General features: G+C 34.1%; 1 protein-coding gene across 2 annotated transcripts in view; it reads left to right on the top strand.

The window, feature by feature from the left end:
* The window catches only part of LOC149786638 (thymidine phosphorylase-like), a 257,020-nt gene extending 246,274 nt beyond the window's left edge, over positions 1-10,746 (top strand). For both annotated transcript variants that reach the window (XM_089977159.1, XM_089977158.1), the window contains 4 exons: positions 2,901-3,063; positions 4,295-4,522; positions 5,101-5,241; positions 8,713-10,746. In XM_089977159.1, the coding sequence (XP_089833285.1) occupies positions 2,901-3,063; positions 4,295-4,522; positions 5,101-5,241; positions 8,713-8,849 (669 nt within the window). In that variant the 3' untranslated portion in view covers positions 8,850-10,746. The remainder of the gene's footprint in view (positions 1-2,900; positions 3,064-4,294; positions 4,523-5,100; positions 5,242-8,712) is intronic.
* Positions 10,747-13,211: the final 2,465 nt, after the last annotated feature.

The following is a 13,211-nucleotide window of genomic DNA, read 5'->3' as shown; positions in this document are numbered from 1 at the left end:
CTTCGGAAGAGCTTTGTTTAGGATTATTTGAATTAGGAGTGTCCAAGCGAGACAACATTTTAGAATCACCTTTTGCACATAAAGCTTAAAGATATTTAGCATGTTTCATAATTATTCCTTAAAGTAATTGATTACAAGCTGAAAAAATAAATAAATAATTGTGTCGCTGTCACGAGAACAATCATTTCTTATTGAGGCTGCATACAGCCATATAAACAACATTAAATCGACGCGATTACGATTTAGACGTGAAAGGAAATATTAATCTGATTCAGACCATCAGGGTTTTACAATGACTAAATATAACGAATGTTTAGGTGGCACCTTGTGTACTTATTCACAAATTAATTCAATTTTACAACGCTTAGTGCTTGTTTAAACCGGCCACATAGATTTGGGAGGGTTGCAAGGGTACCTCACTAAAACGCACTTTCTAATTTGCCACATGGGATGTTAAAGCACAATGTTTAAAGAATTGGTTGTACGGAACATTCATTAAAAATGCTCACGTTCCTTCGCCTGTTCAACCATCTGACAACCTTCTCATCATCCACCGTCACTATGTCACACTAAAAGGTGACCCAAGGTACAAGAAATGCATGGCGTGGTTTGAATGCGATTCATCTGTTGCTCTTGAATATATTAGGGAGTTTCCTGGTCTTGATGCTAATGGTAGTGCTGAACACAATCCAGGGGATACATAAGGCCGTAGACAGAAATTGTTAACGAAATGACAGAATTAATAAAAGCAAAGAATCCATTTAACATGATTGAAATAACAAACAATGAGCTTTAGTGCCCCTCGTGTAAGAAACAAATATATGATAGGAAATAGAGGAATAAAAAGAAAATAAATGATTACGCACAAGGACCATATTTCTCATTTGGAAAGATTAGTGGCTCAAAAGCACTCATTTGTTCAATCTGTTTGAAAAATGTCTGGTAAACCACAATTTGTAATTTTGCACAATGATAAACAACGACTGGGCTTAAAAATGTACTACCTACACGGCAACAGTTGGTCAAGTTTAAAGTAAAGAAACATATATTGGGTCAAAACGTGTATTGGGTAGAAACACTGATACCTAATGTTTTACGACAGATTTACGTCTTTTATTCTTCTTCTGTCTGAAATATACAGTCAAATAAAGTAAACAAACTAAATACATGAATAAATAAATACTACCTTCGAAGTACAAACTACCTGCATGAGTTCATATTTTATGTTTCACTCAGTATTTGTAAAATTACTTACATTTTTTCTATCGTTGATTTGAAATTGACGGCAGCATAACATGAGGGTTTTAGGTTCGTTTCCAGTTTGAATGGGAATCACGAAACAAAGTACGAAAACTCGATCGTACGACAATATGTAAAATGGATGCTGGCTATTGAGATTATATAGCTGATACGAAATTGCCAAGAGCATAACTTGAAGGTTTTAGTTTCGTTTTTTCGTTTCCTGCTTTGTTGGTATCGTGAATCAAGGTACGAAAATTCGAGTCAAGGACGATATCTACAACGGTTGTTGGTTATTGAGATAAGGAAACAGGATGTTGTTTCATTTAGGATGAAACTTGTTTAAACATTCCTATTCTACAATACTGTCGATATCAATATGCCTATATGGTGATCTTACGTCTTAGCGTATAAGCAGTTATTACAAGAAATGAAAACACGTGCATAGAAATAATTCCTTAAATTAAACTTGAACCATTTAAAATTCTTTATCTGCCGAACAGAAAAAGTAATAAGGACTTTGAGTCAGTAGCGTCCAGTCAACGGAAAGTACAAGTTTGAAGGCAAATCTAAGTCTCATCTATGTTGTAGTCGTAATAAAACCCTTTTTATATCAATAACATTATTTGAAAGAAAAACTTGTAAGATACAATAAAAGTAAATATCTCTGTCGAAAGAAATGAAAAGGCCCCTATTCCACCCGAAAAAATGAAATGGTCAATCTTTCACACTAATTAGAGTGTTATTTGTACCACTGAACAGTCATATCGTTGCATAAAATTAGGGAAAACATTAAGAAACCTGTCTCTATCTGTATGTGTGTTTGTGTGTTGTTGTTGTTGTTGTTGTAGGGTTTAACGCCATTTTTCAGCACACGATAGGCTATGCATGGCGGCCAATATTAATGGTGAAGGAAGAACCCGGGAAAACCCCGGAAAGAACCACCGACCCACGAGAAGCTACTGGCAAGCTTTCTCACATACCCACATTAGCCGAATCCGAGACTCGAACCCACGCAGACAGAGGTGAGATGACAGTGATCCGTAACGGTATGTATGTGTGTGTGTGTGTGTGTGTGAGAGAGAGAGAGAGAGAGAGAGAGAGAGAGAGACTACGATCTCATTTGAGGAGATGATTGCACCTAGCACTTAGGATCTATGATTAGCTCCAAACCTAATTTGCGTACCCAGTATTTGGTACTTTTCATCTTCGCATTCAGTGGATACCATAACAAATATTTCACTTCGACGTCATAAAAGTTTTTCATATCGTATCATTAAAGAAGCAATTATTTGTATACGAATAAGCACACTAGATGCTAAATTGATCAATTTCGCATAATAATGACCCCCTTAAACTTAAAAGAATTAAATAGTCTTTTTCAAGTTTAGTGTGTAACAGTGGGTACGCTTGCCACTTCTAAATAGCAATTTGTTTCCCATTTATAATTTGCTCATATCGAATAATCATTATGTATTATTACACTTAAACTATGCAATTAATTTGATAATTTTATCTCTTCATGCAAAACGGTCACTTTTAATTTATTTTTCTATCACATGTACTATCAGTAAATAAATCTAGTGATCTTTTTGGTTCTATATATACAGATAAGTAAAACTCGAAAATATTTCGATTGGTGATAATTTTCTTTGAAATAGGTCAGGGCTGGAAATGGTTTGGGAATCAAAACTGCAGCATTGCTCACAAACATGGACGCTCCCATTGGGAATATGATAGGAAATTCTCTAGAAGTAGTAGAGGCAATTGAAGGTCTGCATGGGCAAGGACCAAAAGACTTGTATGAACTTGTGGAACGCCTTGGTAAAACACACACAGACACAGGCACACTGTCTCACATGCACGCACACACAAAATCAAACAAACAATCACGCTACAGATATGAGAGCGTAATGTCTTTAAACATGTTTTAAATGATAATTAGTTCACATGTAATGATTTTGGTTTTTTCTTATATTTTTGAATTTATGCAATCAGATGTGAATTGTGTGGGATTTGGTAACCTCGCGGCAAAATTCTCAAACAAACGATGGACCCAATTTTCGTTTCTTAGTTACTTTTCTTTTGCAATCAGCACTCATGTATCTCTTAGGTGTCCATACTTTTCAAGCATGATCGGTATTGTGATAAGAGTTGCAATCGTCATTTGAACAATGTTTTCACTATATCTAATAAAGTGAGTTTCGATAAAAACTTGTACCGTTAGTCGTTGAAGAAGGGAATGTAAGTTCAATCACTGTTAATTTGCGCCATGTATGACGAAAACCATTTAAAAAATGTTTAGAGTAACGCTTAGTTGTTCTTGTTTAGAGTTTATTTTAAGGCAAACAGTTGTACCACATATCCTCATTGATCGCATAAATGTATATACAGGTCTTAACATTTAAAGATCTGTTCCTTTTAATGGGGAGAGACTTTTAGGCCGCGATAGAGAAGAGGAACAAAAATAAAATAGGACTAAATATGGAAATACAAGTTTGAACAACATGCGTAAGGCAAATATATTCTCTGAATGTGAAGAAAGTAGATCGAAAAGTTATGTCTGTGGGAATAAATTGGCTATATCACTGGTGATATCATTATTATCACACTGATAAATTGTATCATCTAATCATGAAATAAATTACAAAATACAGTTGTTTTGCATTTTTTTTACCTGGTATCAATGGAGGAGCAGTTAGTATTATGAATTGCTAGGCGCGAAGGTGCAGGTTTTCCTCTCGTATTTTAATGTTTAGTTTTATTGTTTACGTCGTCTGCTTCTTTGTAAAGTTTTCTTAGTAAATTATGCAAAATAATCGAGACTGAAGTGTTTTCTGTTTTATCACCTGATAAAATTTACTTGCAGGTGAGAAGACAGATAAGTCCCACATCATAATGTATGCATGTGCCGTTACATATGTAGTTTGGTTTATGGTCATTATCTAATGAATCATGCCTCCTGCAGTGAAAATGCCGCTCAATATCCTTACGTCCCTAGTGAAACATTTACATATAGAAAGTTGTTACAATGTTTTTCATTTTCATCTTGAAGGAGGCCATGCTTTGTTTCTCAGTGGACAAACTGAGAATGAGCAGGAAGGGTGCACGAGAATCAAGAAAGTGATACAGGACGGAACAGCGGTCGCCAAGTTTTGCGCAATGCTAAAAGCACAGGGCGTGAAACCCGATCTTGCTGACGATCTCTGCAGGAAAGGGGCGGACGTCCGAGGGCTTCTGCCCAAATCCAAGGTGAAGACGAAAATCCTCTGCCAAGCCAATGGTAACAATTGAAACCCAGTTTTCGGAGTTTTTAAAAAAAATATAAGATTACGATTAAACATTCGATTCATATTAAAGCAAAGATATGTTTCAGTAGGAGAAACGTTTTGAGAATTAAAAAATAATTATCATTCACTGAAACGAGAGCTTAAGCCGCTAACACCAGGAACAAAATAAAAGAAGATCATCAAGTATTCAGATTTTAAATCTTGGTATAGATACGTTTTATAAAATGCCTTTTTTTGCTCTTTCGTAATTTTGCCGCGTTGACCAACATTTTATTCATGTGTATTATTACTGATTATACTGGTAATATTATTACCCTTGTGTTACGTAGGCAATTAGGTTCAAATAGAGATCTAAAACATTACTGAGATCTGTTTTGATGTTTTATTGAGTGTTTGATTCACCGATTAAAGTATGGCTTCACATCCATGAAAGCAGAATCATCATTTGGAGAATACCCATTTTAACGATAATTCCCTTTGTCACTATGGTCTGATCGGTTATTAATTGCACAGATCGTCATAATAGGAACCTTTACATGTGCCTGTTAGATTTACTGCAATGGTTTTGTAGGATATATCCAAGATATTGATGGACTAAAGTGCGCCGTGGTCAGTTGTAATCTGGGTGCCGGACGGACCAAACCAGGAGAGGCCATAAATTATGGAGTAGGCCTGGAACTTACAAGACATATTGGTGATGAAGTAAAGGAAGGTAGAGTATATCACGGGCTGGTGCGTATTGAAAACCTGAAATAAACACTTATATTTATTTCACTTGCACTGATCCCTGGTACTCATTTTATGATACATCTTTGGGGTTATATGCATTGTTTATATGACTATGCTTCTTTTCTGTCTATATGTCCAGTGACTGGTGCAAATCGGTTCAGTTTGTATCGCACTTATATTTATATTGGAATAAATGCCACACACACGCACACATTGACCAGAGCAGAGGAGGCAAACTATTTTTAGAGTAGGTCTGGAACTTACACGACATATTGGAGATCATGCAAATGAAGGCATCACATTGTTGTTACGAGTCAACGCTCTTAAGATAAGTAACAGACAAGAGTGAGAATCAAGAAGCTGTGCACAATTCAATAAATAATTTATTTATCTAAAATTAAAAGTGAAAGTCGAGAAAAAGAACATAGGGTATTGCAAATTTAATCACGAAATAATCCTACTATTACAGATACAAGCCCGAATAATAAATGTTCTGAGCAAACTTTAGTGGAAATGCAAATTAAATCAGACTATGAAGGTCTTGATGTGTCTGTGGTGGCCTGTATCGTGTTTTGTACCCACAGGATTTAGTTGAAAACAATAATATAATTCCATGTTGGAATTCATGTAAATCCCAGCAAATGTCTCTGTCCCACAATATTATATCTTTATGAGCACTATGTCTTTCCAGAGGAAACAAATCACTGAAATATATTATTCTAACCCAAATGAACTTCTGAACACAACAATAATACCAAAATTGTTTCTGCTAGATCTCAAAGCACGAATGAATAATTTTCCAGTGACAATATTATATAGTCCTCTACTTGTACTCAGGTCACAATTAACATTTTGTTTTAAAAAGATATATACCTAATGAAAAATAATTTTCTACAAACATCTCAATCTTTACAAAATACAATGTTAGCTAAAAGTAGAAAGTCTGTTACTAAAAATATAACTATGTCAGGTACTGGTATGTCACACCTTTGGGTTAGATCTATGAAATATTCAGTATGATCCATCTAAGTAATTGATATCGATGTTGAGAAGACATTTAAGTTGATGCAATCCACATATCATTTGATTTCCTAGTCCGAGTTACCTCTGACCGTCCCCACTCATTTAAGTTAAAAATGCTTTGACATTGTTGTTAAGGTGTGGGAACAGGGCCGGTTGAGTTTCGAAAGGATATATTTCGCCGCTTACCACCGAGGTAAGCAACCTAAACGACCTTACATCGAGCCATACCTGCATTAAATCGATAGGAAGGATTTAATGTTTCAGAAATTGCGAGTATAATATTCGTTTTTGTCTTAATCTGCTGACAGGTGACACTAAACTGCAGCTCTGATGAAATTTGATCTGTTGCTCACCATTTGCATTGCTAGTCACGTGACTAATCAAATCTAGCAGTTTATGTATGCATTTCACCACAGGTCCAATAATAAAAACAATAAACGCCTTTCTAATGATGTTGAAAACAAATTTGAAGATATTAAATGAAGGTTACGTAAGTTTGTAAAACAAGCGAAAGGACACATGACTCTCAGAATCTGTATTCTAGGAATAGCGACCAGAAACATATCGCTGTCTCCGCAACCTGGACAAAGGCATATTTGTAAAGCCGAGAGCAAATGACAACGCGGTAGTCGCAAGATACCAACATACAAAATTGCTGACTCGTGCTCTATACTTGTTGAATCTGAAATTCCAACTTTGTGATAGGTCATGGGCTCTGATTCCCCAGCATAAATGTCAAAATATCTAACATGGGGCGTGAAGAGTCAGAGGAAACTAGGACTAGTGCTTTTCGTGTAATGAGTCTCTCGATTTTATGTCCTATTGGCATGCTGCTATTGTTTTATTTAAGTTTAAGGTTCTTTGTCCAAATGATATTACCACATACATAAATGGAACAAGATACATATACCCAATATATTGAAACATTTTGAAATCGGGAAATATAATGCATTATGCATCAACAAAGCAAGAATGCAAGTTAATATAGCTAACTATGTTATGCTGCTTCAAGTGTCGAAACTAACAAAACAACAAGCATTATCTTTCCAAAGAGCCGAGGGTTTGAAGGCTCCGTTATGCTTATTTAGTTGTTTGGTTAAAAAAGAAATCAAAAAGTAAACTTAAAAAACAAACAAAAATGTTGGCAGGAGGAGTAGGCCAGATAATCTGTTTTAGGCATTAATATTCTCGTAGTTGTTGAAAAATTGTTCTTGTGTGATTTTGCTTTAGTAAGACTTTTTAATGCTGTCAAGATAAATAGAAAATATACTTTCACGCACTATTAAATATCTTGAAGAATTGGCGGTATGTCCACCTTGAATAGTTAAGTGCAAAAGTTCCATCCCTTCTTACGTTTGTGGCTTTAAACGTGTATATCCGATTTAGATAACCATTACATGCCCAGTGATTCACAATTCTAGTTATTGACGGATATATGTCGATGCAGATCTGTGAATTTAATTCCACAATGAATAATGCAATATAAGATTTTTGAAGTTTCTGATCACCCCTAGATTTACATAACATAGCCTTGTTAATATTAATGTTTGTATTAAAACTCTTTTGGTGAATACAATTACACTGGTAACAATTTAATTCTTTTATGGTCTGCGAACGATGTCTTTTTAAGCCAGCTGAAACAACTATTTAAAAAATCCCAATATAAGACACTGATTCAGTACGGTTTTGTGTCACATCTTGCAGTCTGATGTGCTTTGCAAATACAATTTTCAGTACATTTACTTCAGAATGGATGCAAAGACTTTCAAGATATTAATACACTAAGCGCCTTGATGATTAGCAATGAGACAGTAACGTTACAATGAAAATTGTTTCGTATATATGAACATGTTTTTTTTTGGTTGTGTTTACTGTAATGCATCCACGTATCAATTAATTTTACTATCTAATGATCAAAACGTTTTTTGTGGAATCGTAAATTGATTACACAATAACTCTTAACTGCATTCCTGTTTATGTTCAGTTACAAGGTCATATAAATTTATTCAAATATTTTGTTTGTTCAAAGTTCTCGTGTACAAGGAAGCTATGGACCATCTCGAATTTATCGTCGGAATAAATAGTTTTAAACAGGAAGATATGTAGAATTTCTGATAATATTCGACTAAAATATCGTTATGAAACACCAATAAAGTCAAACAAACTATGAAAGTGTGTTGAATATTGAGAAGAACAGAACGATCATAAGCCGTCCAAATAAGCCGTCCAAAGCGTATCTAAATAATATGACGTAAGTATTGAATTATAAATACAAATCAAGCTCTCAGCTGGTTTTCGTGCTTAACTTGTTTATGAAACAAACATGATTATTGAAATGATTTATGCTTTGTACTTGATGATAATGAGCATCTATAGAATGTGTGCGAATATAAAAAGATTTAGTTTTGTAGATGAACACGACATGTTTCAGGTGAGCCGTGGATCATTGTGCACCATGAAGAAGACCAGCTTTCCGACGACGTCCGGCACACCCTCAACCAGGCTGTTGTGGTGGAATCAACCCGTATAGTGATGCAAAGCAGGATAATAGATGTCATATTCGGTTGATGACCTTTTAACTTGGTTACCAAGAAATTTTACCTTTACTTGAAGTGTGCTGTTGGCTTTAATGTGCCACAGCAGTCCATGTTTTTTTTTTCTCCCTTTACTCTTGCACATCTTTATTCATCTAATTATCTCGCCAAAAGAATACTAAAGACAATGTAAATTGTGAAAATATAACTTTCGTCCATTAAAAATGTTCCGTGGAGAAACAGCCTCATAATCGTACATGTTAAGACTATAGGCCTTGCCATATGTAACAGAAACAAGTGAAACCAAGACTCAATTTACTTCTCTACAAAACAAGGTGAAAATGCAAGAGGCATTTACAGGATTGTGAATAAATCTTAAATAATCCTAAAAGTCCTATCACATGGAGAAAAATGTAGAATATTCCGAATGAACCCCAATAGTCTTGAACGTCCTGATGTAACACAATGATCCAATCCAAAATGTCTTTGAATCAATTGATAAAAATCCAAACGTCAATGATAGGTTTAGTAATTCCAGTGAATAGTTTAAATAAATGACTCATCTAGAACTATATCTGACAGGCTGATTTAAAACATGAATGAATTTTGTTTATAAAATCCTTTTGATGCATATTTTCACGTAACTTCTAGCACAATACGATGTGAAGGTTTCCAACAGATAACCTAGTCTAGCCATAAATAGGATTGATCTTTAACTTTTGAAATGTAATCAGTTTCTTAACAACTTGTAGTCGTGGACCAAAGTTAGCTGTATAACATTATGTTTATAATTTACAATCGTGGACACGATTTAAGCACTCATCATGAATTAAATATACGTAATAGTACCCTTGTTTATTATATCGTGTTTCATGCACAACACAGAACAATTTTAAAATCAAAATAATTAAATTCCTTATTTTGCACTTTTCTATTCAATCTCAGAATACGATAGAGCTGGTCATGGGCTTTGTTTAATGCGCTTCATATAGGTAGGGGAAAGGGTGGTAAGATTCAGGAAATTTGTATCTCACGCATATATACTTATATATATACATTATTTCCTAATTATTATATATAAAACAGAATTAAGAAAATTGATTGAGTATTGTAGATTGTTTTTAGTCATAAATTTAGGACCAATATCAATAAATTTGCGCATCAGTATTAAAATATGATAAAAAGAACAAAAAGAAAAATATGGAAGAAATACAAAGTAATCCACACTACGTATTTTCCAAGTTTGAATACCGAACATTAAATATATATCAAAGTTATGTAAATTATGGGGATATTATAATGAAAAATTAAACATAAATTATGGGGATATTATAATGAAAAATTAAACATTGTGAGAAAATGTCAGTCAGTATGATTCTTTCCAATATGGAGCCGTCATACACTTAGTTGTATTCCGTCATCAAAGCAATTTGTCATGCATTCTCAAGAATACCTGAGTTCATCAAAAGCCAAGTTTAAGTATCAAATATTGAACTCAGATTGATACATTAATTGTTGTTATAATAACAAAGAAAGTGATTCCCAAGGATTTAAAAAAAATCTTTATCAACATAATACGAGCACTAATCACTTTACATTATATAGCGAGGTAGGAAAGTAGTCGGGTATATGTGAATACAGCATGCTAAATTCGTCTAAGTAATTACTTCACATAAGATAATTAGGCTAGGAAGTATAAGTGCAGATTGAATACAGTATGATTATTCGTCTAACAAAGTTCTGTTCTTGATATATGATAGTATCAAATCTGTTTGAGGACTACACAGTGTGCTTCATAATCTTCAAAAAACATGTAATATCTATATACACATTCTGTAATGTGCATATCTACTATCAGTATGTGCTTTGTATTTACGCATGTTATAATTTGCTTATTTTTCAACCTGTAACATTAAAACAGTTTATTTTGAGTTGCTCTTGTGTAATTTGTCCTCAGTCATATTAACTAAATGTTAACATAGTATAACACTTCATCTACCAAATAATCACTATCAGTTTAATTATGACGTAAGTCAAAAGATGTACATTTTGTTTTATTTTGAATAATAATAATTTGTGATAAGAAACATAACACAACTGTTGTTGAAACAAGAACCAATTTAACACTTAGAAATGCATTTAGGTATGCTTGTGATGGGAGAACCGTGTTGTGTCAGCTTGTGAATGTTTTACATGCACTTGCCACCACATACACGTTATAATTTCTGTCTGGAAAAGACTTAAAGGACGACTTGGAGTACCAGGCCTATCCTGTCACCGACCTTAAGTACTCGCTTTTAAGTCGTGTCCAAATGCAAACTGCATATCTCTCAATCTGATGTTGCATAATGCGAGAGCAGATCTGAGTCAATGTTGTCTATTATGATGACGGGTAGAACTAACAACATCGTCCCTGATCTATCCGTAAGTTATTTGACAGCTGATCTATCGCTATGTATTTTGTAGCTGGATCTCACTTATAAGCTTTTACACACGATATGTCAAAATAGTACAGAAACCTGACCGTTTGCAGTGATATAGACAAGTATAATGGATGAATCCAGAGCGACAGGTGTAGATGACTGGCCAACGTCATTGTTCCTTCACTCTATATGTTTACATTGACCAATTATAACTGTACCTTTATGTTTACATTGACCATATGTAACTTTAACTATAAGTTTACATTGGGCGTATTCAGCTTTACCGTTACATTTACATTGGCCATTTACAACTTTACCTTTATATTTAGATTGACCATATACAACTTACCTTTATATTTGTCTGCGTTGGTTCGAGTCTCGGATTCGGCCAATGTGGGTATGTGAGAAAGCTTGCCAGTAGCTTCTCGTGGGTCGGTGGTTCTTTCCGGGGTTTTCCCGGGTTCTTTCTCCACCATTAATACTGGCCGCCATGTATAGCCTATCGTGTGCTGAAAAATGGCGTTAAACCCCACAACAACAACAACCTTTATATTTACATTGACCATATACAACTTTACCTTTATGTTTACATTGACCATATACAACTTACCTTTATATTTACATTGACCATATACAACTTTATCTTTATATTTGCACTGACCATATACAGCTTTACCTTTATATTTACACTGACCATATACAGCTTTACCTTTATACTTAGATTAACCATATTCAAGTTTGCCTTTATATTTACATTAACCATATTCAAGTTTGCCTTTATATTTACATTGACCATATTCAAGTTTGCCTTAACATCTACATTTGCCATTTACAACTTTACCTTTATATTTTGATTGACTAAATACTCTAATATCTGATTTAAACTTCCATGGTGGATTTAATTGTTACGAGTCCAATAGAAAGGACTTTAAGTGCTATATCACATGGTAAATATATTATAAACACAGCATCTTGATTATGAGCCAAAGTAAAACTTGTGATGTGTTGGAACGATCAGAAGTCCAGAATAATAACTATCTTTAGTATGGTATTCCCATCCACCAGCATCACCTACATTATCTTGCAAATATGTGACGCTGTATACCAGGAGAGCTTTTTACCCCGTAACGTGAATAACCTCAATATATCATACATGAAACGCTCGCGTGAGAGAGAGAGAGAGAGAGAGAGAGAGAGAGAGAGAGAGAGAGAGAGAGAGAGAGATGGAGATGTGCCGTAAAGCAAAAACACCATGCCTCAGATAGAATCAGTTATTTCAGATATCTTGTTTTAATTATATGGTCTTAAATTAAGTAACTAAGTTCTTTTTAAATTTTCACCTGGTATTTTGGGGGACTAAATTGTTTCTGGAATTTTACAAAACTTCCTAGGTTTTGCTATTTTCTCTTACTTAGTTTAAGACCATAGAGTCATAACATAAAGAACATGGCATATATCATGTGCACAAGGAATTTCCGAGGGCACAACCAATGACCTGAACGCAATTTTAAGTCAACATGCTTACCTACGAATAGCAAACATCTTAATATATATGATAGAACAAGATACAAACATTAGCTATGTAATATGTTGCTTACAAAAAAATGATATTAGTATTATTGTTAGGACGGCACAAACTTCTAAGTTCAATTATGGAAAAAAGTAAATCACACACTAAAAATTATCTATACAAAACAATATGCTGCACAACATATGCATTATATATTTTCATAAAATTCCACCGTCCCAGATGTCAATCTCTCTCTCTCTCTCTCTCTCTCTCTCTCTCTCTCTCTCTCTCTATATATATATATATATATATATATATATATATATATATATATATATATATATATCACACTGCAGTTTATGTGATCGTCTTGGTCATTACACTATGTATTCACTATGTATTCAGACATAGATTCCAGATGGCAACAGTAAATACCATAATTACTTGTAATTGATTTAGATTA

Source organism: Sinohyriopsis cumingii, chromosome 12 (genome assembly GCF_028554795.1).
Source record: "Sinohyriopsis cumingii isolate HCF-2022 chromosome 12, ASM2855479v2, whole genome shotgun sequence".
NCBI classification, from domain to species: Eukaryota; Metazoa; Mollusca; class Bivalvia; order Unionida; family Unionidae; genus Sinohyriopsis; species Sinohyriopsis cumingii.
The sequence above is the reverse complement of the archived record's forward strand: the minus strand, read 5'-3'. Positions and strand labels throughout refer to the sequence as shown.